Raw genomic sequence first — 26,356 nt, 5'->3', positions numbered from 1 at the left:
AGACTCCCTTCACTTTTGTCAATTTTGTTATGCTGTAGCCTGATTCTATACCTGTAAGAAAAACTTCAGAAGCCAACAAAAGAAAGCAAGGAAAAGAACTTTATTGTCAAATAAAGTCAATAAAAAATAGGCCAGTTATGCACATAATGGGACCCTGAAAGTCAGTTATTTTCTGGGGTGATTTGCTTGATAGAAATCATATCATTTATAGGCATCTTTCGCAATCATTCATCGCCTAATTACCCCTTCCTTACCCCTATGTTCATATTAGGGATGGGGACTTTGGGGAAGTTCCTTTGGGGAATTTCCCACTTCATCAATCATTAACAATTAGCCCTTAATTGTTTCATTTCATTCATTATATTGGGAAAATACTAGAAAAAATAATCAAGAAAAATATCTGCCACCACCTTGAGACAAACAACATAATAGCCAACAGTCAACACGATTTTATCAGGAACAAATTATGCCAAACCAACTTCATTCCATTCTTTAACACTGTGGCCAAATCAATTGACCTGCAAAACACACTGGACTTAGTATGCCTAGACTACAGTAAAGCATTCGACAAAGTGGACCACAATCTACTATTCTGCAGATTAGAGAAAATAGGATAAACAGCAACACAATCAGATGGATTGACAACTGACTGATCAACCACACCCAACGAGTAGTCCTCAAAGGGTCCACGTCCACATGGAAAGAAGTAAGCAGTGGGGTACCACAAGGATCAGTCCTAGACCCAGTACTCTTTAACATTTTTATCAACAACCTAGATGTGGGAATAGAGGGGGAACTAATTAAATTTGCAGATGACCCCAAATTGGCAGGAGTAGCCAATACCCCAGAGGATAGGCTCAAGATACAGAAGGATCTTGACAGATTTCTACAATGGGCCCAGGCAAACAAAATGAAGTTCAATGCAGAAAAAAAATCTTACACCTAAGTAAGAAAAATCCAAAACATAAATACAAGCTGGGTGAAACCACACTCAACAGCAATGACTGTGAGAGAGATCTTGGAATCTTGGTGGACAGCCAACTAAACATGAGCCAGCAATGTGCAGTGGCGGCAAAGAACAGCCAACACAACCCTGAGTTGCATCAACACAGGGATACACTCTAAGACTAGGGAGGTACTAATACCACCCTAGAGTACTGTATCCAGTTTGGGTCAACATACTACAAAAAAGATGTTGAAACTCTAGAGAGGGTGCAGAATTGAGCAACCAGAATGATAAGGGGACTGGAAGCTAGAATATGAAAAGAGGTTGCAGGAACTAGGTATGGATAGTCTAGCGAAGAAGAGGTCTGGGGGAACATAATAGCAGTCTTCAAATACTTGAGGGGCTGCCATAGACAGTTTATTAACTGTTTTTAAATTAATTTATGGGGGGGATTATAGAGTATTTAAATTAATTAATTTATGGGTTTTTTTAAAGGAAGGATAATTGTTAGATTAGTTTAGTTTAGTTTTAGTTTAATTGGATTTGTATGCCGCCCATCTCCGAGGACTCGGGGTGGCTCACAGCATATGCAAAGACACAATAGTATAATTAATCCAATTAATATACATAAAATAATCTTTAAAAATTCTAACTTTAAAAACTATTATTGGCATTCATTCAATAAATCATACTAAAAACATTCGTTGGTCAGGGAGAAGATCTAGTAATCCCAGGCCTGGCGACAAAGATGAGCTTTTATACTCTTTCAGAAGGCAAGGAGGGTGGGGGCGGTGCAAATCTCCAGGGGGAGCTGATTCCAGAGGCCCCCCCCCACAGAGAAGGCTTTTGCCCTAGGTCCCACCAGGCAACATTGGTCAACGGGACCTTAAAGAGACCAACTCTGTGGGACCTCACTGGTTGTTGGGATTTGTGCGGCAGAACACAGTCTCGGAGATAGTCTGGTCCTATGCCATGCAATGTTCCCTCTAATTTTTTTTTCGGTGTGGGCACAAAAGTATAGTGTCTGAGTGGCACATTTTCATACCTGAGCACGGATGTCATCCAAGAGAACTGGTTAAGTAATTATTTGGGGCTTGGTGCTGGGGCAAAATAAGGTCCCTTCCCACTATGTCATTCTGTTATTTTACTTTTAAATTAATATCATCCTCTTACAAAACCAGATAGGCCGTCATGCCTATTCACCTTCTTATACATTTTTCGTAAAAGAAACTAAAAACGCTTATACAACCTTTCCCTAATTATTAGGGGAAAAATTTCCCTTCTTTTTTATTAAAAGAAATTAATAAAAAAAAAAACCCAAAATCTATTACTGTTAAAACTCACCTGCAGGAGGTGATCCAGGTAAACAGGGGTGAGGGGCGTGGCAGGAGGAGCAGGGAGGAGTGAGGGCAAACGGTGTGGCAGGGGCTGGCAGCTCTTACCTTGTTTTGTAGCTGTAGAGAGCCACTGCAGAGAGAGGCATGGGGGGGCTGGCAGGGCAAAAAGCGGCTGCGGATGCAGAGAGCCGCTGCCGCAAGAGGCGTGAGGGTCGGGGAGGGCGAAAGGTGGTGGCAGCTGCAGAGAGCCGCTGCCATGAGAGGCATGAGGGTCGGGGAGGGGAAAAGGCGGTGGTGGCTTCAGAGCTGCTGCTGCAAGAAGCGTGGTGGGCAGGCAAGGCTAAAGGTGGTGGTGGTTGCAGAGAGCTGCTGCTGTGAAAGGCATGGGAGTCGGGGAGGGCAAAAGGCTTCAAAGAGCTGGGCAGGCAGGGCGAAGGGTGGCAGGGAGCCACCGTCACATTTAAGTGTGTGGGGCGAATGGCGGCGGGCAGCAGCAAGCGACCACTTACCTCCTTTTAGCCTATTTTGGGGTTGCATGTGCAAAAGCCGAATCATGCGCAGGGTACATACATGCAGGGCGCAGGAGCACATAGGCGGGGGCGTGCATGCTCCCAGTCCATTATGATAGGGCTGGGAATGGTAGCCAGTCCCTGTGGGTATGTCTAGTTTAATGAAAATTAGGACTAGGGGTGACGCGATAGCAGTGTTCCAATATCTCAGAGGCTGCCACAAAGAAGGAGTCAACCTATTCTCCAAAGCTCCTTAGAGTAGAACAAGAAGCAATGGGTGGAAACTAATCAAGGAGAGAAGCAACTTGGAACTAAGGAGAAAATTCCTGACAGTTAGAACAAGGAATGAATCCGTGGAACAGTCTGCACCAGAAGTTGTAAATGCTCCAACACTGGAAGTTTTTAAGAAGATGTTGGGTACCTATTTGTCTGAAGTAGTGTAAGATTTCCTGCCTAAAAAGGAGGTTGGACCAAAGTTCCCTCTAATTTTTTTTGGTGTGGGCAGAAAAGTATAGTGTCTGAGTGGCAGTCCCTTCACGACTGAGCAGCATAGAATAAATAAATAAATAAATAAATAAATAAATAAATAAATAAATAAATAAATAAATAAATAAATAAATAAATAAATAAATAAATAAATAAATAAATAAATAAATAAATAAATAAATAAATAAATAAATAAATAAATAAATAAATAAATTCCCATGCCTTAGCGCCTGATTTTTTTTCCCACACATGTCACCCAAGACAACTTATTGCGTAATTATTTGGGGCTCGGTCCTGGGGCAGAATAAGGTCCCTTCCCACTATGTTATTCTGTTATTTTATATTTCAATTAATATCATTATCCTCTTATAAATCCAGATAGGCCATCATGCATACTCCTCCTTCTTATACATTCTTCTTAAAAGGAAAAAAAAACCCTTATACAACTTTTTCCTAATTAGGAAAAAATAATTCCCTTCTTTCTTATTAAAAGAAATTAATAATAAAACAAAACCAAAATCTATTACTATTAAAACTAAAAGAACAAGCAAAACCAAAAACACTATTAATAAACCCATGCTTTAAAATCTTCATTTTTAAAATATTTATCATAGTATCTAATTATACTATGAAAATTTATCTCAACACCAATTCATCAATTAATATATTTCCATATTTACTTTTCTATAATTTCATTCAATATTTTCAAGCTCAATTAATTTTCAGGCACTTAGCATTTACTATTATTAACTTTAATCAATCTTCTACTTTTCCAAGTATATTTTAAATTCATAATGCAAAGTCATAAAATCATCCAGTACATATCATAAAACCCTTATTTATCCTACGCATCTTCCATTAATTTTACCTATGTAATTCTATATAATTCTAAAATTCTAATCCAATTTTATGAATTAATACATCCTAATATCTTTTACCATCAAGAAATTATGTTAAGCTTGTTTTTATCTTCTTTGTTAATCAAACTAATTTATGAGTAGAAATACTCATATTTACTCCCAACTAGTATATTATGTTCACAGAAGGCTTCATTTTAACAGAAGGCTACAATTGTTTGCATATTTCTTTGGCTATAAATGCCAACCAGCAGTGGAATATATTAAATATCTTGCTAAATATCAGTCTAGTCACTAAAATATCATACATCTGCTGATTCCTCTAGTTCAAAGTTTGGAAATGTATATTAGGATATTTATTTATTTATTCATTCATTTGTCCAATACACAAATACAGAGGAAGAAAAATAGACATCTGGTAATATATATAAGGGTAAAAGTGAACTTAGAGGAGAGGATATATGAAAGGAAGAGAATATATATGATAGGTGAAAGAAAGGTAAGACAATTGGACAGGGGATGAAAGGCACACCAGTGCACTTATGTACGCCCCTTACTGGCCTCTTAGGAACCTGGAGAGGTCAATCGTGGAGAGTCTAAGGGAGAAATGTTGGGGGTTAGGGGTTGACACAATTGAGTCTGGTAATGAGTTCCACGCTTCGATAACTCGGTTGTTGAAATCATATTTTTTACAGTCAAGTTTGGAGCGGTTCATATTAAGTTTGAATCTGTTGCATGCTCTTGTGTTATTGCAGTTGAAGCTGAAGTAGTCATTGACCGATAGGACATTGCAGCATATGATCTTGTGGGCAATACTCAAATCGTGTTTTAGGCGCCGTAGTTCTAGGCTTTCTAGGCCCAGGATTGTTAGTCTATTTTCGTAGGATATTCTGTTTCGAGTGGAGGAGTGAAGGGCTCTTCTGGTGAAATATCTTTGGACATTTTCAAGGGTGTTGATGTCTGAGATGGGTATGGGTTCCAGACAGATGAGCAGTAGTCTAGGATGGGTCTGGCAAAAGTTTTGTAGGCTCTTGTAAATAGTGTGAGATTGCCTGAGCAGAAGCTGCGTAGGATCAGGTTAACAACTCTAGAAGCTTTTTGGGCGATATTGTTGCAGTGGGCTTTAGCACTTAGGCCATTCGATACTGAGTGTGGGTTAGCAGTGAGAGATTGTTTATTCAGTACGTATATGCGGTTTGGATTCTTTTTGCCGATGTGGAGGGTAGAGCATTTGTTGGTTGATATTTGAAGTTGCCAGGTGTTAGACCAGTCTGAGACAAAGTCCAGATCTTTTTGGAGAGTGAGTGTGTTATCAGTGGTGTTCAAAAGTTTCACATTGTCAGCAAAAAGAACACAGTTGCTTTCAATATGGTCACAGAGGTCATTGATGTAGAGAATGAAGAGAGTAGGACCCAATACTGCCCCTACTCTCCTTGCCTTTTCTAAGCTCCTTAAGACCCACCTCTGTCGTCAGGCATGGGTGAACTGAGTCATCTCCCCCGGGCATATACAATTTATGAATGGTATGTTTGTATGTGTGTGTTTAGAAAATGGGGTCTTTTAAATATTTTTAAACAGTATTTTTAAACAGTAATTTAGATTTGTTGTAAATTGTTTTTTCACTTTGTTGTGAGCCGCCCCGAGTCTGCGGAGAGGGGCGGCATACAAATCTAAATAATAAATAAATAAAAATAAAATAAATAATACACTTCCCTGGGGAACACCGCATATGACAGGGGCAGCGGTGGAGATGGCGCTTCCAATTTTGACAATTTGTTGCCTGTTTGACAGGAATGCAGTAATCCAGTTGTGGAGGAGTTCTGAGATGCCATAGGATTTGAGTTTTAGGAGTAGTTTGTCGTGGACCACTGAGTCGAAAGCTTTGCAAAAGTCTATATAAATTTCATCAATGGATTTTCCTTGGTCGAGGTGGGTAGTCCAAATGTTTTTGCAGTGAAGTAGTTGTAGGCTGCAGGATAATTATTTTCTGAATCCAAATTGTTTGTTTGAGAGTAGGTTATTAGATTCTAAGTAGAGGGTGACGGATTGATTTATAATTGATTCCATGATTTTACAAGGGACGCAACAGAGAGATATTGGTCTGTAGTTGTCCACTAGTGAAGGGTTTCCTTTTTCTAAAATGGGGATGACTCCTGCTTTTGACCACAGCTTGGGGAACGTGCTGGTCCTGAAGGATTTTTGGAAGATAATGCTTAGGGGTTCAGCAAGAGCAGAAGAAAGTTTCCTTAGGAAGTATGCAAGAGACCATCTGGTCCGGCAGATAGGGAGGGTTTGAGGTCACGGATTGCTTTATCTACACGGTCTACAGTGAAGACAATTTGGGTTAGGTTTTTTAGTGGGTTAGAGGTGCGATTTGTGAAGGTGGGGGAAGAGCCATTGCGGTTAACAAAAACAGAGCCAAAAAAAGAGTTGAAGAGGTTGGCTTTGGATGGGTCATCATGGTATTCTTTGTTATTGGGTCCTACAAGTGGTGGAATAGGTCTGGAGTCATTGAGTTTGTTGTTGATGAAGTTATAGAAAGCTCGGTTAGACTTGGTGTGAAGGAGGCTTTCCTCTTGTTTGCTGTGATAGTTGAGGCATTCTGCTTTTATTCGTTGGTATATGCTTTTGTAGCGGACTTTAAAGTTGGTTACTGGGCTTTTTTTGTTTCTACGCCAGAGGGAATTTTTTTTTGGTTTGTAGTTTCTTTATCGAGAGAGGTATGTTATTTTTTTGTCTACCTCTGGAAGAAGTGAGTGGCACATGGAGTTCGATAAGCCTTTTGATTTGGAATAAGAACATATTGTAGAGATCATCAGTGGTGATGCACTTAGAGAACAAGGATTGCCAGTTAAGGATTGAGAGATTGGCATCTATGAGATCATAGTTGGCTTTCCTGAAATTGTACTTAGGAGCCACGTTATTCTGGTGAGTGTTTAGATGATGTAGGTTGAGGTTGAAGTTGATCGTATTGTGGTCGCTGTTGGAGAAGGGTTCTTTTGTGTGCAGTCCATAGACAGCACTTTTACTGTTGCAGAATATGAGGTCCAGACAGTTGTTGAGTCTGGTGTTGTATGATACTAATTGTTCCAGTCCTAGGCTGGTGACGGCGTTATAGATGGCGGTATGTATAGGTTCAGTGGAGCATTCATTTAGTGACCATTTGATGTGTGGTAGGTTGAGGTCACCAAGGAAGATAATGGGATGTGGGCAGGAGGTTGCCCAAGTTAAGAGGTAGGTTAGTTTAGTTGCATAGGTAATGTCATAGTTTGGAGCTCTGTAGCACAGTAGGAAACGGAGTGTAGTGTTGAGAGAAATGTCACAAACTAGGCTTTCAGGGAGGAGGATAAGATCATGTGCAACTTGAATGTTTTTTAGATTGAGTGAGCTTTTGTAGAATATGGCTACACCACCCCCACTGCGGGATTCGCGGTCAGACCGGAAGACCAGGTAGTTACTTTGTGTGATGAAGGTGTCAGGATAGGAAGAATTCAGCCATGTTTCACAAACAAAGATTAAGTCAAATAAGTTGGTGTCAAGTAGGATGAGGAATTCAGACAACTTGTTGATTATACTTCTTGTATTGATTAGTTTACATTTGAGATTGAGTTTGTGATCAGGGGTGAGATTGGATTGAGTTGAGTTGAAATTGGATTGAAATGAGGTAGTAAGAGGTACACTATCCTATTCGTTGCTTGAAGTGCTGGGGGGGGGTGTCCGTTTGTATATGAGGGTTGGTGGGTGGAGAAGTGTGGGATGGTTGAGGAGGGGGAGTGGGTTTGGAGATGAAGGGAGGGTTATGAGTTTTGGTCCTGATGCAATGAGAGCGGTAGTCAATGTAGAGGTTAGTTTCACCTTGGTCACAATGTCTCCGGAGTTCGGAGGAGTAGTGTTGGAGTAGTGTTAGGTCTGGTCTGGATCTGAGTTTGTTGTATTTTGCATTATTTCTGGCGATGGAGTTCATTGTCTTAATGAACTGTTGTTTGGTAGTTTCATTTTTGCAGACTATTCTGCACAACCGGGGAGCCATTGATCCATCACTGTACTTTGGTACAGGGCCGCTTCTAGAAACCTCTAAGATATCGTCAGGGTCGATTGATTGAGGATGATGGTTGTGGATGATACTACAAATGTTTGATAGATCAGTTTCCTGTTTTCCTCTAGGCCAAAAAGTATGGCATTATGGTGTTTTTGTCCCCGTTCCATGGCATCTTGCATCAGGGTGGAGATGTCAGTAGTAGGGTTTGGAGATAGAAGTTGTGGTGGCCTAGGTGGAGTATAAAGTGGTGGTGGTGGGTGGTGTAGGGTGCTTGCTTTGGTGTTTTAGCGTTTATCAGATCTTGGATGTTTTTTTCTATGGAGGCAAGCCATGGTTCCATGCTTTCTGTGTATGATTGTTGAGTTTTAGAGACTGCTGATAGGATTACATCAGACAAATTTCCAAGGGAGTCTGGTTTGGGAGAACAAGATGGGCAGAAATAGTAGAATGAAGGATTATCTTGAAGAAAAGTGGTGACATGTTTATTTATGTTAAGGCAGGTGTGTTGAGCTGATTTTTTGCAGGAGTGACATTTTATAAATCCTTCTTGTATATTAATAGTATTGTTGGACTAGAAGACCCTCCAAGGACTCTTGCATCTTGGTTGTTAGAAAATGTTTCACATTTTAAAATATCTGTACAAGCCAAAAGAGACCAGCAAAAAGTATCACTCTGAGGAAGAAGGGCAGAAGTGCCTCAAGGGCACCGCCATCTTGTCTGGGATGATATTGGCATGAGGCCAAATTTCACGTGAGAAGTAAGAAGTGAGTGAGCGAGCGACTGAAGTGGAGATGCGACCAAGTGAGTTTTTCCTGATGGCTGCATGGCAGCTGAAATGCCACATTGCACAGTTAGCTGCCTTCTTCAATCTCAGGCCATTTTAAACCCGTCCAGCAACCAAGCGAGAAACAAAATACAGAGTGAGCCTTCTCCGGGTCCCGTCAACTAAACAATGTCGGTTGGCGGGCCCCAGGGGAAGAGCCTTCTCTGTGGCAGCACTGGCTCTCTGGAACCAACTCCCCCCAGAGATTAGAACTGCCCCTACTCTTCCTGCCTTACGTAAACTCCTTAAAACCCACCTTTGCCGTCAGGCATGGGGGAATTGAAACACCTCCCCTGGGCATGTTCAATTTATACATGGTATGCTTGTGTGTGTGTCTGTTAGTATATGGGGTTCTTTTAAATCTTTAAATATTTTAAAGTTATTTGGATTATTTGTGGTTTGTTCTATCTTGTTGTGAGCCGCCCCATATACGGCATTCAAATCTAAATAATAAATAAATAAATAAATAAATAAATAAATAAATAAATAAATAAATAAATAAATAAATAAATAAATAAATAAGTCTAAAATCCCATTCAGGCATTCTCCGCTTACCATCATAGACAGAAAAATCTCTGCTTCCCCTCTGTAAGTAAGTCTTTCAATTCTCTTTCCAGATTGAATCATTTGGCTATACTCCTGGCTGCATAGTCTCTGCAGCTGTGTTGGAACAGGCATGGCTGCCTGGCCGGCTTCACCACAGCCGGTGCGAGACAAGCCAGTTCACCCAGCGGGGCATCCCGGCCCATGCCAGGCGTCCCAAGCATCACTCTCCCTGCAGGAGAGATCCTTTCTGGTCCAAAAGGACCAGAGCCCCCGGACAATGGGACTTGGGGACATTTCCCAGGAGAGAGGGAAATATCCCGTTGTTGCAGTCACGAGACCCTGCCCCCCATCCCCCCATAAGCACCCTTTGAAAACTTTCTGGATCCATCAGGTGTCTGAGGTGGAAGCTCCTAATCGGTTCTGCCTCCCTGCAGGGAAGGATTGGAGCCTTAAAATCAAGCCACAACCAAGCCATGACAAAGGCAACACTCTAAGCCACTTAATATCAGATCAATACTTAGCTGCCCTGAGAGGAATCCCATGTCTAGAGTGTGCCCCCTCTCATGCGTTGGGTCCTGAATTACTTGGGTCAGGTCCATGGTTGCCATGGTCTACGGAGTCTACGGAGAGGGGTGGCATACAAATTTAATAAATAAATAAATAAATGGTGGCCATGAACTCTTGTGCCAACCCAGAGGATTCACTGAGTGATGGTAGATTAAAATCTCCCAAGCTACGTGTCAACAGCCTTGCTTGCGCTACTCAAGAAGGTAGCCAGATTGGGTTTAGGACATTTTGCCTCCGCCAGTTTGATGAAGCTCTTTCTTCCACAATAGCTGATAGGCCACTGCATTATCTCCCTCGCCCAAAGGCCCCTAGCTCTTTGCCCCAGTCCTTTCATCACAAAAATCCACATTCAGCCACAGCCTTTTGGCCACATGGGACACTTCACCACCATCCAATCAGAACAGTCCTAACAAAATGCTACTTTGGGAAGGAACGAATGGGACAGTTCTCTCTTTCATACACACAGACACACCAGTTTGAGCTGGAGGTCAGACTAGATGGACTCTGAGGTCCCCTCCATCTCTATCATTCTGTTTCAATCTCCTGCTTGAGCAGGGGGTCAGACTAGATGGCCTCTGAGATCCCTTCCATCTCTAGGATTCTGTAACTGTCTCCTGAATGAGAAGGAGGTCAGACTAGAAATGGTGTGTGTGTGTGTGTGTATGAAAGAGCTCCCAAAGCCCCTCCCCCTGCTTTCCAATTGGAGTCAAGGTCCGTCCGAATCTGAGCGATTTTATCAGCAAAAAACGTGTTAAAATTTGTACCAATATTTGCATAATCCTTTTGCTTTATGTATCCCTACAGCTACTTATTTTCAATAAAGATTATATTTTTTTAAAAAAAGAATTCTATCTTGTTCTGTTCTAGTCTATTTCCTGCCTCTTATTAAGAAATTCCAGTGAAAGTGCTGCAACCTTCCTTAAGTTTTCCAAATTGTGTTTCCTTCTCTCAGAGTCAATTATAAGTCAGTTCCATGGTAGGCTTTGGGAACTCTTAGTAAAGCATCTTCTATTGCTGACCATGAGAAATTGAGGAGAGACTGCTGTAACAATATATCTAGTTTATTATGCAAACTTCTAATATTATGTTCTGGCTTTATTATCAATAACATCTAAAATAAAATGCTAACACTTTTCTTACCGGAGGACACTTAAGTTTCTCAGTTTTGTCAGTGCTGTAAAGAAGTGTTCCGTATATCTTTCATCCAAATCCCTAAAAAGAAAAGACATTTTTGTTCATCAGACTTTTACTTCAGTGTTTCCATTTACTCTACTGTGCAAATATGTTTGGCATTCCAGTCCATTTGAAAATAAATTCATTTATATTGCAGCGGGAAAAATTAGTAGTAGAAAAAAAAACCTTTGTAAATGAAATGGTTACGGAGAGTCCTTAACCAAAAACTGTTGGAATCTGCCCATTACAATCAGACATCATGACAGCTGTGCAGTTCCCATATGATTGTGTTACTTATAACCCTCTACCCCTCATGCATGTATAAAATCATGCATGGGATAGAAAAGGTGGATAGAGCAAAATTATTTTCTCTATTACACAATACCAGGATGAGGGGGCACTCCCTAAAGCTCATAGGTGTGGTCAAACAAAGATAAATATTTCTGGCTGAAGAAATATCTTCCTTTATTTGTCCTCACTTTCTCACCTATGAGCTTTAGGGAGTGCCCCGTCGTCCTAGTATTGTGGGATAGAGAAAAGGATTTTGTTCTATCCACTTTTTCTATCCCATGCATGATTTTATAACCTTTGATCAAGTCACCCCTACAATGCCGTCTTTCAAGGCTGAAGAGACCAAGGCGTTGCAACCTGGTTTATAAGGGAGGGGCTCCATTTCTTTGATCATTCTTGTTTCACTTTTTTTCAACTTTTTCAGTTCCATTATATCCTTCTTGAGGTACAGTGACCAGAACTGTACACAGGACTCCAAATATTGTCTCACTGTGGATTTGTAGAGAGGCAAAACAACCCTTGCCAACATATTTTGAATATATTTTGAATAAATTTTGAATATATTTTGAATAAATAAATAAATAAATAAACAAACAAACAAATAAATAAATAAATAAATAAAATTTCAATTCCCTTCGTAATCATGCCAAGCATGGAATTTGCTTTTATTACTGCTGCTGCACACTGGGTTGACATTTTCATTGAGCTGTCCACCAAAACCACAAGATCTCTTCCTTGGGTTGTCTCAGAAAGCTTGGTCCCCATCAGTTGGTAGGTATAATTGGGGTTCTTTGCCCCAATATGCATAACTGCATTTGTTTAGGTTAAAATTCATTTGCTACTTTGTTGCCCACTCACTCAATTTTGAGAGATCTTTCTGGAGCTCACGACAATCAGTTTCACTTTTCTCTACCCGGAAAAATTTATTGTCATCAGCAAACTTTGCTACCTCACTATTTACTTCTACATCCAGATCTTTAATGAATTAATTAAAAAGAAAAGGTCCCAAAACTAAATCTTGGGATACACCACTTCTCACTTCTTTCCATCCAGAGAATTGTCCATTTATTGCCACCCTTTGCTTCCTACAATTTAGCCAGTTCCCAATCCAGGACAAGACCTGTCCTCTAATTCCGTGGCTGAAGAGCTTTTTTAGGAGCCTTTGGTCAGGGACTTTGTCTTTTTTTTTTTGAATAAACTTTATTGATTTTCTTAAAATTGACAAACATACAAACATACACTTAACATAAAATTGGGGTTGCAAATACCCCACTTATTCAAGAAGTCAAATTGGAATACAGAAAAAAGAATACATTATTAATATGTTAAGTCAACCTATTACTTTAAGTGAAAAGAAGAAATTTTATGTTACCTTATTATAAAAAAACCATAAACTTCATATCTAAGCAAAGTACAAACACAAAAATTAAGTCATAACCATACTACTATTGTGCATTCTTAATTCTTCTTCTTGTCTATCCATATATACACTTTATTCCAAATCACATAAAATTCAGATTCTTCTTGGTTATTTAACCGTCTTGTCATCATATCCATTTCAGTGCAGTCTAATATTTTCTTAATAACCTCTTCCTCTTTGGGAATATCTTCCCCCTTCCAGTTTTGTGCATATACTATCCTGGCTGCTGTTGTTATATGAATAACTAGAATAAAATATATTTCTTATCTTTCTGTTTAGTTATACCTAATAAGTAAAATTCCGCAGTTTTTTCTATCTCTTGCTTTATTATTTCTTTTATTATTCTTTCTATCATTTTCCAATATATCTTAGCTTTGCTACAACTCCACCATTGATGATAATATGAACCTATTTCTTTTTTACACTTCCAGCACAATGGGGACATATTAGGGAACATTTTTGCAATTCTACTTGGTGGAAGATGCCACCTATAGAACATATTAATTTGATTTTCTTTTAGCGATACTGACTTTGTCATTTTCCAATTCAAAGTCCAGACTCTTTCCCATATGTCTAAATAAATTTTTCTACCAATATTTCTACACCAATTTATCATGTTGTCCTTTAAGGTTAAGTCTATATTTTTGTGACCAATCAAATATTTATATGCTTTCCCAATTAGTTTAGTCTGGTTTGTAATTAATAAATTACTTAAGTAATTTTTACTCTTATTAAAGAAATAAACCTTACTGTCCCTCTGAAATTTAGTCTGAATTTGAGTAAATTGCCACCAATCCATTTTAATCCCTTCTTCCTGTAGTTTATTCCTTGATTTTAATTTCATTTGATCGTCTAACAAATCTTTGTACCTCAATATTTTCATTTCCTGTATCGATTTAGGGTGAGTTATTGCTTCTAGTGGTGAAATCCAGTCTGGGATAGTTAAAAAATGATTTTTTTTTTACATCTTTCCAAACTTCTAATAAATACTTTCTTATTGCAATGGAAACTGCAGTTTAATGTTTCCAAATGTAAAATAATGCACTTGGGGAAAAGGAATCCTCAATCTGAGTATTGTATTGGCAGTTCTGTGTTAGCAAATACTTCAAAAGAAAAGGATTTAGGGGTAATGATTTCTGACAGTCTCAAAATGGGTGAACAGTGCAGTCAGGCGGTAGGGAAAGCAAGTAGGATGCTTGGCTGCATAGCTAGAGGTATAACAAGCAGGAAGAGGGAGATTATGATCCCGCTATATAGAATGCTGGTGAGACCACATTTGGAATACTGTGTTCAGTTCTGGAGACCTCACCTACAAAAAGATATTGACAAAATTGAACGGGTCCAAAGACGGGCTACAAGAATGGTGGAAGGTCTTAAGCATAAAACGTATCAGGAAAGACTTAATGAACTCAATCTGTATAGTCTGGAGGACAGAAGGAAAAGGGGGGACATGATCGAAACATTTAAATATATTAAAGGGTTAAATAAGGTCCAGGAGGGAAGTGTTTTTAATAGGAAAGTGAACACAAGAACAAGGGGACACAATCTGAAGTTAGTTGGGGGAAAGATCAAAAGCAACATGAGAAAATATTATTTTACTGAAAGAGTAGTAGATCCTTGGAACAAACTTCCAGCAGACGTGGTAGGTAAATCCACAGTAACTGAATTTAAACATGCCTGGGATAAACATATATCCATCCTAAGATAAAATACAGAAAATAGTATAAGGGCAGACTAGATGGACCATGAGGTCTTTTTCTGCCGTCAGACTTCTATGTTTCTATGTTTCTTTTAAAATATGTGTGTATTTTATCTTTATCATACCATATAAAGGCATGCCACCCAAGCATTAAATCATAACCCTCCAAGGTTAATATTCTTTTATCCTCCAACACTATCCAATCTCTAATCCATGATAGGGCGGCTGCCTGATAATATAATTTCCAATTTGGAAAAGCAAACCCTCCTCTTTCCTTAATATCCTCTAGAATATTTATTTTTATTCTTGGTTTTTTCCCTTGCCATAAAAACTTTCTGACTATTGTCGTTAGATTTTTTTTTAAATTTCCCTCCTGGATTTATTGGTATCACCTGGAACAGGAATAATACCTTAGGTAAAATATTCATCTTCATTGTGGCAATTCTTCCCATAAAAGTCACTAAATGAATGCTCAACTGAACCTATATATACCGCCAACTATAACGCTGTTAATCTAGGACTGGAACAATTAGTATCAAACAACACCAGACTCAACAACTGTCTAGACCTCATATTCTGCAACAGCAAAAGTGCTATCTATGGACTGCACACAAAAGAACCCTTCTCCAACAGCGACCACAATACGATCAACTTCAACCTCAACCTACATCATCTAAACACTCACCAGAATAACGTGGCTCCTAAGTACAATTTCAGGAAAGCCAACTATGATCTCATAGATGCCAATCTCTCAATCCTTAACTGGCAATCCTTGTTCTCTAAGTGCATCACCACTGATGATCTCTACAATATGTTTTTACTCCAAATCAAAAGGTTTATAGAACTATATGTGCCACTCACTTCTTCCAGAGGTAAACGAAAAAATAACATACCTGTCTCGATAAAGAAACTACAAACCAAAAAAAAATTCCCTCTGGCGTAGAAACAAAAAAACCCCAGTAACCAACTTTAAAGTCCGCTACAAAAGCATATGCCAACGAATAAGAGCAGAATGCCTCAACTATCACAGCAAACAAGAGGAAAGCCTCCTTCACACCAAGTCTAACCGAGCTTTCTATAACTTCATCAACAACAAACTCAATGACTCCAGACCTATTCCACCATTCGTAGGACCCAATAACAAAGAATACCATGATGACCCATCCAAAGCCAACCTCTTCAACTCTTTTTTTGGCTCTGTTTTTGTTAACAGCAATGGCTCTTCCCCCATCTTCGTAAATCACACCTCAAACCCACTAAAAAACCTAACCCAAATCGTCTTCACTGTAGACAATGTAGAAAAAGCAATCTGTGACCTCAAACCTTCCCTATCTGCCAGACCACACGGTCTCTGTGCATACTTCCTAAGGAAACTTTCTTCTGCCATAGCTGAACCCCTAAGCATTATCTTCCAAAAATCCTTCAGGACCAGCACGCTCCCCAAGCTGTGGTCAAAAGCAGGAGTCATCCCCATTTTCAAAAAAGGAGACCCTTCACTAGTGGCAACTACAGACCAATATCTCTCTGTTGCATCCCTTGTAAAATCATGGAATCAATTATAAATCGATCAATCACCCTCTCCTTAGAATCTAATAACCTACTCTCAAACAAACAATTTGGATTCAGAAAGAAATTATCCTGCAACCTACAACTACTTCACTGCAAAAACATTTGGACTACCCACCTCGACCAAGGAAAAACCATTGATGCAATTTATATAGACTTTTGCAAAGCCTTCGACTCAGTGGTCCATGACAAACTACTCCTAAAACTCAAATCCTATGGAATCTCAGGACTCCTCCACAACTGGATTACTGCATTCCTGTCAAACAGGCAACAAATTGTCAAAATTGGTAGTGCCATCTCCATCCCCGCCCCTGTCATAAGCGGCGTTCCCCAGGGAAGCGTACTAGGTCCTACTCTCTTCATTCTCTACATAAAGGATCTCTCTGACCATATCAAAAGCAACTGTGTTCTTTTTGCCGACAATGTGAAACTTTTGAACACCACTGATAACACACTCACTCTCCAAAAAGACCTGGACTTTGTCTCACACTGGTCTAACACCTGGCAACTTCAAATATCAACCAACAAATGCTCTACCCTCCACATCGGCAAAAAGAATCCAAACCGCACATACGAACTGAATAAACAATCTCTCACTGCTAACCCACACTTAGTAAAAGACCTTGGAATACTAATATCGAATGACCTAAGTGCTAAAGCCCACTGCAACAATATCGACAAAACGGCTTCTAGAGTTGTTAACTACGCAGCTTCTGCTCAGGTAATCTTACACTACTCAAAAGAGCCTACAAAATGTTTGCCAAACCCATCCTAAACTACTGGTCATCTGTCTGGAACCCATACCACATCTCAGACATCAACACCCTTGAAAATGTCCAAAGATATTTCACTAGAAGAGCCCTTCACTCCTCCACTCAAAACAGAATATCCTACGAAAATAGACTAACAATCCTGGGCCTAGAAAGCCTAGAACTACGGCGCCTAAAACACGATTTAAGTATTGCCCACAAGATCATATGCTGCAACGTCCTACCGGTCAATGACTACTTCAGCTTCAACCGCAATAACACAAGAGCATATAACAGATTCAAACTTAATACGAACCGCTCCAAACTTGACTGTAAAAAATATGATTTCAACAATCGAGTTATCGAAGTGTGGAACTCATTACCGGACTCAATTGTGTCAACCCCTAACCCCCAACATTTATCCCTTAGACTCTCCATGATTGACCTCTCCAGGTTCCTAAGAGGCCAGTAAGGGGCATACATAAGTGCACTGGTGTGCCTTTCGTCCCCTGTCCAATTGTGTTTCTTTCACCTATCATATATATTCTCTTCCTTTCATATATCCTCTCCTCTAAGTTCACTTTTACCCTTATATATATCACCACGTGTCTATTTTTCTCCCTATGTATTTGTGTATTTGACAAATGAACAAATAAAATAAAAATTCTAGTTGATCCTGTTGTAACGTATGTTTAAACAGTTTCCAAGCATTTTGGAAGGATTTGACTTGTTTTTACTGTTCCTTTTAGTTTCTTCTTTACTATTTTCCTCATTTTGGTGAAGTTCCCCCCTGTGAAAGTTTAAGGTCTCTGTGTTTGTTTTCAGTGATAGTTAACCATTGTTAAGCTGGTTCCTATGGGCTCGGTTAGAAAGACAGCACGAACCAGATCCTGTGCATTAGTTAGAACCAAGTCTGGGATCCCCTTTCCCCTGGTTGGTTCCATGACCATCTGCTCAAGGGAATAATTAGCTAACATGTCCAGGAACCTTGTCTCTCTTTCATGTGTAGAGCAAGAATGTACCCAATCTATTTGGGGATAGTTGAAGTCCCCCATTATGACTACCCTATTTCTTTTGCAGGCCTCCTTAAATTCATTTTCCAAAGAGCAATCTGCCCCTGGAGTTTGGTTGGGAGGGCGATAGCAGATCCCTAATGTCAGATTAGTTTTCTGTCCTGGGATTTTTATCCACAATGTTTCTGTGGGTGAGTTTGAATTTTCTTGAACTTTGAGTTCATGAAATTCTAACTCCTCATTTATATACAAGGCCACACTGCCACCATTTCTCCCTCTCCTGTCCATCCTATAAAGTTTGTAACCTGGAATCCTTGTGTCCCATTGGTTTTCATATGTCCACCAGGTTTCTGTTATGCCAATAGTATCAATATTCTTTCGCCAAGCATTCCAATTCCCCTATTTTGCTTGAAGGCTTCTAGCATTTGTGTACATTTATATGTAATTTTCTGATGCACTTTCAACTTTGACTGTAGATTTTGACTGTAGAATTTGACTGTAGAAATTGTAGAAGGCCTATCATGTCCTTCTGCTTGACTATTACAATTTAGTTTTCTTGTTAACTCATCAATGTGTCCATATGTGGCAGTGCCCCTTCTCGAACCGGAAGCTGCCCAGCTCCTGTCAACTTGTCCATCGGGATCAGTTTAAAAGCTGCTCTGAAACCTTTTTAATATTAATAACTAGCAGTCTGGTTCCATTATGGTTCAAATGTAACCCCTTTTTCCTGGAACGTAGTGAAGGGGCCTTATTTGGATGGGGGCTTATTTTAGCCCATGTGCTGAAAAGCCTGATTAGGCTTAATATTGGAACATATCATATTTTCAGGGAAACACAGTACAAATAAAAGAAATAAGCACAGAGAATATTTCAGGGATCTCGAAGTGCAACAACACAATGTATTAAGCACAGTCTGAGTAGAACCTGAGTTCAGCCCTGTGGCTAAAGAGGCTGAAGCCTGGGAAAAGAGCTCTTCAGCCAGCTTCTTATCCAACAGGTCACAAGCAGCTACAAAGTGCAATGTGGTAATTATTCTTCTTTCATTCTATTGGAGGGAAAAATCCCCTACATTGAAGTCAGTCTTCATATGAATAAAATAATTTAAAGAATTGTGAATCCATAAAACTGTAAAAGAAAGGCTTGAAATGTTAAGGTTGCAGCTTATTCCGTATAACTATTTTCTCAACAAGATTATAGAATATATAGGCCATCATTTTTAAAGACAACAAAGACAACTAAAAAAGTTTCTTCCAGCACATAAACAATAAGAAGAAAATCAAGGAAACAGTCACTACACTAAAAAAACGAAGACGGTAAAGAAATCACAGACAACAGAGATAAAGCACAGCTGCTCAACATCTACTTTGCATCAGTCTTCACACAAAATGAGACCACCTACCAACCAACCTGCAAGTCTGCAACAAACAGCCCTGGAACCGAACTCAACATAGACAAAAACACAATAAGGGACTACTTGTGGGAGCTCAACGAGTACAAATCACCAGGGCCAGACGGACTTCACCCCAGAGTCCTAAAAGAACTGGCAGACACCATTGCGGAACCATTTCTCCTCATCTACCAAAAATCCTGGACCACTGGAGACCTTCCGGAAGACTGGAAACGAGATGACGTAGTCCCCATCCACTAAAAAGGTAAAAAGACTGACCCAGGCAACTACAGACCAATCAGTCTGACTTCTATACCTGGAAAAATACTGGAGAAAATAATTAAAAAGCAACTTTGCCACTACCTAGAAACAAACAACATTATATCCAACAGCCAGCATGCGTTTGTCAGAAACAAATCATGCCAAACCAACCACATATCATTTTTCAACACCATAACCAAATCAGTGGACCAACACAACGCAGTAGACCTCATATACTTGGACTTCAGCAAAGCTTTTGATAAAGTTGACCATAATCTCCTAATCCCCAAATTAGAAAAAAAATGGGGTAGGTTACAACACATGCAGATGGATAAACAGTTGTCTGTCCAACCGCACGCAACGAGTTGTCCTCAATGGTTCCAAATCCAGATGGAAGAAGGTAGGCAGTGGGGTACCACAGGGTTCCGTCCTAGGCCCTGTACTCTTCAATATTTTCATCAACGAGCTGGACTAAGGGGTAGAAGGGGAACTAATCAAATTCGCAGACGACACCAAGATGGCAGGGGTAGCCAACACCCTAGAGGACAGGCTCAAAATACAGAAAGATCTAGACAGATTAACAATATTGGCCCACACTAACAACATGATGTTAATCGTGGACAAGAGCAAAGTCCTTCACCTTGGTAAAAAAAACTCTAGACACACATACAGCCTGGGAGAAACCCCACTTAGCAGTAGTGACTGCAAAAGAGATCTTGGAGTCTTGGTGGATAATCAACTAAACATGAGCCAGCAATGTGCAGCGGCGGCCAAAAAAGCCAACACTATCCTAAGCTGCATCCACAGGGGAATACACTCCAAGACCAGGGAAGTATTAATACCACTCTACTACGCCCTGATCAGACCACATCTGGAGTACTGCATCCAGTTCTGGTCACCACACTTCAAAAGAGACATTGAAACTCTGGAGAAGGTGCAGAAAAGAGCAACCAAAATGATTAGGGGACTTGAAACCAAGACTTAGAAAGAGAGATTGCGGGAACTGGGCATGGATAGCCTAGAGAAAAGGATGGCCAGAGGGGACATGATAGTTGTATACAGGTATATGAGGGGTTACCACAGACAGGAGGGTGCCACTGTATTCTCCAGAGCACCAGAGGGCCGAATGAGTCCAATAAGGGACATTCATTTGTGGGAGCTCAGTCTGACTTCTATACAGAAAGACCTAGACAGATTAACAGCATGGGCCCACACTAACAAAATGATGTTCAAAACAAAAAATAATGATCAAATCAATTACCTTGTACAACAAAATCCCAAACCAAACACCAAAAAAGAAAACCAATAACACGAACATACAAATGCAAATTATTGAGTTTCAACTACTCTCTGGATTTAATCCTATAGATATATATATATAAATACTAACAAATTAATCCCGACTTATTTCTATCTCTTACATTCATTACACACCACAAAAAACAAGTCGCAAAAACCACCAATGCCTGCTAATCTGCAGGTACTACTGTTCCCCGTCCACTACCCTTCCCTTCCCCCACCCAAACTTCACCCTCTCACATACCGGGAGTCACTGCTCACAGTCACTCCTGCCCTCATCACCTTGAGGTTCAACTACTGTAACGCTCTCTACATGGGGCTACCTTTGAAAAGTGTTCGGAAACTCCAGGTCGTGCAGAATGCAGGTATGAGAGCTATCATGGGCTTTCCTAAATATGCCCATGTCACACCAACACTCAGCAGTCTGCATTGGTTGCCTATCAGTTTCCGGTAACAATTCAAAGTGTTGGTTATGACCTATAAAGCCCTTCATGGCATTGGACCAGAATATCTCCCGGACCGGCTTCTGCCGCACGAATCCCAGCGACCAGTTAGGTCCCACACAGTTGCCCTTCTCCGGGTCCCGTTGACTAAACAATGTTGTTTGGCGACACCCAGGGGAAGAGCATTGTCTGTGGCGGCCCCGACCCTCTGGAACCAACTCCCCCCAGATATCAGAGTTGCCCCCACCCTCCTTGCCTTTCGTAAGCTTCTTAAAACCCACCTCTGTCATCAGGCATGGGGGAATGGAAATATTCCCCTCCCCCTAGGCTTATGAAATTTATGTATGGTATGTCTGTATGTATGATTGGTTTCTTAAATTGGGGTTTTTTACATTACTTTTAATATTAATTTTTTTTACTCTTGTTAGCCGCCCCAAGTCTGCGGAGAGGGGCGGTATACAAATCTAACAAATAAATAAATAAATAAATAAATAAATAAATAAATAAATAAATAAATAAATAAATAAATAAATAAATAAATAAATAAATAAATAAATAAACAAACAAACAAACAAACAAACAAACAAACAAATAAATAAACAAATAAATAAATAAATAAATAAATAAATACATACATACCTACTAAGGACTATAATACTTAACTAATCCCACCTTTAAATTACTATATGTACTATATGTATTATTGGATAAAAAACTACACAGTGTAAAATCTGAATGTAATACGGCTATTTATAGTTCATTACTTTGAATTGACAAACATCTACAGCCCACTACTTTGAATCGACAATGGATGCTATTTGGATATATGTTTTTTTACATTCCAACTGTAAACCTTGAACGTAATAGGACTGTGCTTAGTCTAAAGTTAGGCACAGATATACACTAAGTTGCATATATTACAGATGTTAATTGGATATGTATAATTTTCTTCCCTACCCTTCTTACTTTTTATACTCCCTTTTCCCTTTTCAACAAATCAATAAATTATATATATTTTTTTAAAAATGATGTTCAACGTCGACAAGAGCAAAGTCCTTCACCTGGGCAAAAAAAATCTTAGACACACATACAGCCTAGGAGAAACCCCACTTAGCTGTAGTGACTGTAAAAGAGATCTCGGAATCTTGGTGGATAATCAATTAAACATGAGCCAGCAATGTGCAGCAGCGGCCAAAAAAGCCAACACAATCCTAAAATGCATCAACAGGGGAATACACTCCAAAACCAGGGAAGTATTAATACCACTCTACTACGACCTGGTCAGACCACATCTGGGGTACTGCATCCAGTTCTGGTCACCAGACTTCAAAAGAGACATTGAAACTCTGGAGTAGGAAACTTGAAACCATGACTTATGAAGAGAGATTGCAGGAACTGGGCATGGGTAGCCTAGAGAAAAGGAGGGCCAGAGAGGACATGATAACAGTATACAGGTATATGAGGAGTTGCCACAAAGAGGAGGGGGCCACTCTATTCTCTAGGGCACCAGAGGGCCGGACAAGGAACAATGGCTAGAAGTTGACTAAGGAGAGATTCAACCTGGAAATAAGGAAGAACTTCGTGACAGTCAGAGCAGTCAACCAGTGGAACAGCCTGCCCACGGAGGTTGTGAACTCCCCAACTCTGGACACTTTCAAGAGGAGATTGGACTGCCATTTGGCTGGGGTGCTTTAGGATTTCCTGCTCAGGAAATGAATGAATGAATGAACGAACAAACAAACAAACAAATATCTTTACTCCCAAGTAATATTTTTCTTTTATCTTATTATGTTTGAGACATTAAGTTATAGAATAGTAGTGACAGGATGATAAACTAAATGAAATGTTCAAAAGACTTTCAAAATACTTACTCATTTCTTGCAACATCTTCAAAATAACAGTCAACATCAAGTCTCTTTAAATTCTGGCAGTGTTGTATACAATAGTTGAAGATCATCCATTCCATAGAAGACTTGAACCCTTCCCTTAGTTCAGTGACACCATATAGTGCATTTTTTACAAAATTGTCATCTTGTGTCTCATATAAATAATGAAATATTGTCAATATGGAAGATCTATCATTGTTTAACTTATCTTTCACCCAGTTTAACATTAATTCTTTAATCTTAGGACAAGTTTTCCATCCAAATTTTTTTTTCAACTCTCTCATTGTTTTTTCTTCACTTAAAAAACCAAAGAGAAAGCGAAATACTTCTTCAGTCTCAAAAGATTTATGTATTTCTAATAATGACTGCATATTTTCATTCGGATTTTGAGAATGCTGCTCATCTCCTTCTTCTAGGACATAAAACAAAGCAGCAAAAAACTCCTGGAAACTTAAATGAATAAAGCTGTAGGTTTGAATACAACCAATCTTTTCTTTGAAGATGCTCTGATTCAGAAAAAGGGGGAGGGAGTTTCCCAGGTCTAAAATGTGCTTCTTGACTTCTTCTTCCATAAACAATATCTCCTCATTCAAGATTCCTTCTACTGCCAAAGAGCATAAGCCTTTCACATATGATTGAACATCCTGTTTGGATTCTTTATGGTGATAATCTAACAAACTGGAGAGATACAGCATATAGATTGCTGTGAGAGTGTATGGTGTCTTCTGAAGATCCTGGCCTCTCTCCATCTCCTGTTTTAAAACTGTGCAGATGATCCAACTCAAAAGGGGAATGGCACACATGTTGAAAAGGGTGTCATTTTGTTTAACAAATCTGAAAGCTTTAATTGCTTGGTCATTATTTCCCAAAAATTTGTAGAAATATTCTTCTGTTTCCTCAGGAGAAAATCCCAATATCTCAAAATAACCTGGGTTCTGTAAACAATGGAGTTTCTGCAAAGCAGTTGGTCTTGTTGTGATTATAAGAGAGGATTTGGGAAGAAGCTTTTTTTGAAATAAACTGCTCAAAAGAATTCTCACTGGCTCCTTCTTCCAGAGTTCAGAGCAAAAGGAATCTTTGGACCAATCAAAGGAATACAATTCATCAAACCCATCAATTACGAACAGAAGTTTCTCTTCATTCTTTAGTATGTTTGGAATGACCTTTTTCGACTCGTGAAGATTGAGCCATCCTTCGGAAATTATCTCTGCAATGCTATGCTTCTCTGTCTCTGCATGGAGATTCATCTTTCTACAGCAAATATAGAAAACAAAATTAAATTTGTCCTGGTAAAGTTGTTGAGAAGCCCAATCAAACATGATTTTTTTGGACATCATTGTTTTTCCAATTCCTGCAGCTCCTTGTAGTACAACGACTTTTGGACTTGATCCACCTTTGTTACAGTTAAATAATGTTTCAATGGTGGTTGAAGACTCAGGATGGTTCCTTCCTATATCCAGAATTTCTTTTTTTCTCTCTTGTTTAGATAGGTGATGATCTAGGATCCTTAGCTTTGAGTATCTCTCATTCAAGAACACATATTCACCTGGAACAGCATTAGGATCTTTCATTGTTTCAAATATTTCTTTAATGTACTGTCTGTAATCTAAAGGAAGAATGAATTGAATTAGAGGTGTGAAAAATAAGATCTGCACAAGACTCTCAATTAAGTGTTTTGTCTGTGTATCTCCCTCCTTGAAGCCACCCCCATCCACCCTCTGGATTAAAGTGTTGAGTAAAATGTGGGATACTTTGTTAGTTGGTTTGTCAGAATTGATATGAATAGGCAAATACTTGTTAACCAGTAAAACATTTATCACTTCAAACTCTTTTTATTTCTCAAATGATTGCATAAAATACTAACAGGTCATATACTGTAAGGTTGTTTCTTTGGACTGTGATAGATGGGCATTATAAAACATTACACCCTTGTGATCTGGTAAACATTCTCAGAACGCGTGTAATCCCCAGCATACTTCATATTTAGTGTGGATTGTTTTTTACTGACAGGGGGAAAACTCACACACACACAAGGTGATGGATTTTCCACCATTAAATATGTTCTTCAGTAAATTTCCTTGGGGTTTTTCAAACTACAGTGATACATTGTCTTACAAACTTAATTGGTTCCGGGACAAGGTTCTTAAGGTGAAAAGTTTGTAAGACGAAACAATGTTTCCCATAGGAATCAATGGAAAAGCGATTAATGCGTGCAAGCCCAAAATTCACCCCTTTTACCAGCCAAAGCGCGCGTTTTTGCGCTGCTGTGATTCCCCTGAGGTTCCCCTCCATAGGAAACCCCACCTCTGGACTTCTGTGTTTTTGCGATGCTGCAGGGGAATCCCACCAGGGGAATCCCACCAGGGGAATCCCAGCATCGCAAAAACAAGTGCTTTGCTGTCAACGGAAGTCCGGAGGTGGGGTTTCCCATGGAGAGGAGCCTCAGGGCAATCCCAGCAGCGCAAAAACGGGTGCTTCGCTGGCAACGGAAGTCCAGAGGCGGGTCATCCCAGCGGCGGTGGTGGGTTTGTTAGTTGAAAATAGTTTGGAAGAAGAGACAAAAAAATCTTAAACCCCGGGTTTGTATCTCGAAAAGTTTGTATGATGAGGCGTTTGTAAGATGAGGTATCACTATATCTGTTTCTACATATCCTTTTCAACATATTTTTATTATCCATTTATTAATCAGATTTATATGCCGCCCCTCTCCAAAGACTTGGAGTGGCTCACAACATATAAAAGAATAACGCGATACAAATCCAAATACGATTAATATGAAGCCACTAATCTAAATTAAAATCCCCGTTATTAAAAATCAATCATACCAACAACAACATTCATGTCATTCGTTGGCCAGGGGACTAGAATCCAATGGCCTCATGTTTGGCAGCATAGATTAGTCTTTAGACTCTTATGGAAGGTGAGGAGGGTGGGGGCAGTGCAAATATCTGGGGGGAGCAGATTCCAGTGGGATGGGCCCCCCACAGACAAGGCTCTTCCCCTAGGTCCCACCAAATGACTTTGTCTAGTTGACAGGACCTGGAGAAAGCTGACTCTGT

The 26,356-nt window shown here is 39.6% G+C and overlaps 1 protein-coding gene across 9 annotated transcripts in view; it reads right to left on the bottom strand.

Moving 5' to 3' along the window:
- Positions 1-26,356, bottom strand: part of LOC139162813 (NACHT, LRR and PYD domains-containing protein 12-like) — a 130,110-nt gene that overhangs the window by 60,102 nt on the left and 43,652 nt on the right. For all 9 annotated transcript variants that reach the window (XR_011558386.1, XM_070743677.1, XM_070743695.1 and 6 more), the window contains 2 exons: positions 23,283-24,903; positions 11,251-11,322 (listed from right to left, as the gene is read on the bottom strand). Coding sequence is in view for 8 of the 9 variants with exons in the window: in XM_070743677.1 (XP_070599778.1) it covers positions 11,251-11,322; positions 23,283-24,903 (1,693 nt within the window). In the remaining variant the exon portion in view is untranslated. The remainder of the gene's footprint in view (positions 1-11,250; positions 11,323-23,282; positions 24,904-26,356) is intronic.

The sequence above is a fragment of the Erythrolamprus reginae genome, chromosome 1, assembly GCF_031021105.1.
Source record: "Erythrolamprus reginae isolate rEryReg1 chromosome 1, rEryReg1.hap1, whole genome shotgun sequence".
NCBI lineage: Eukaryota > Metazoa > Chordata > Lepidosauria > Squamata > Dipsadidae > Erythrolamprus > Erythrolamprus reginae.
This window is presented reverse-complemented; position numbering and strand designations above follow the sequence as displayed.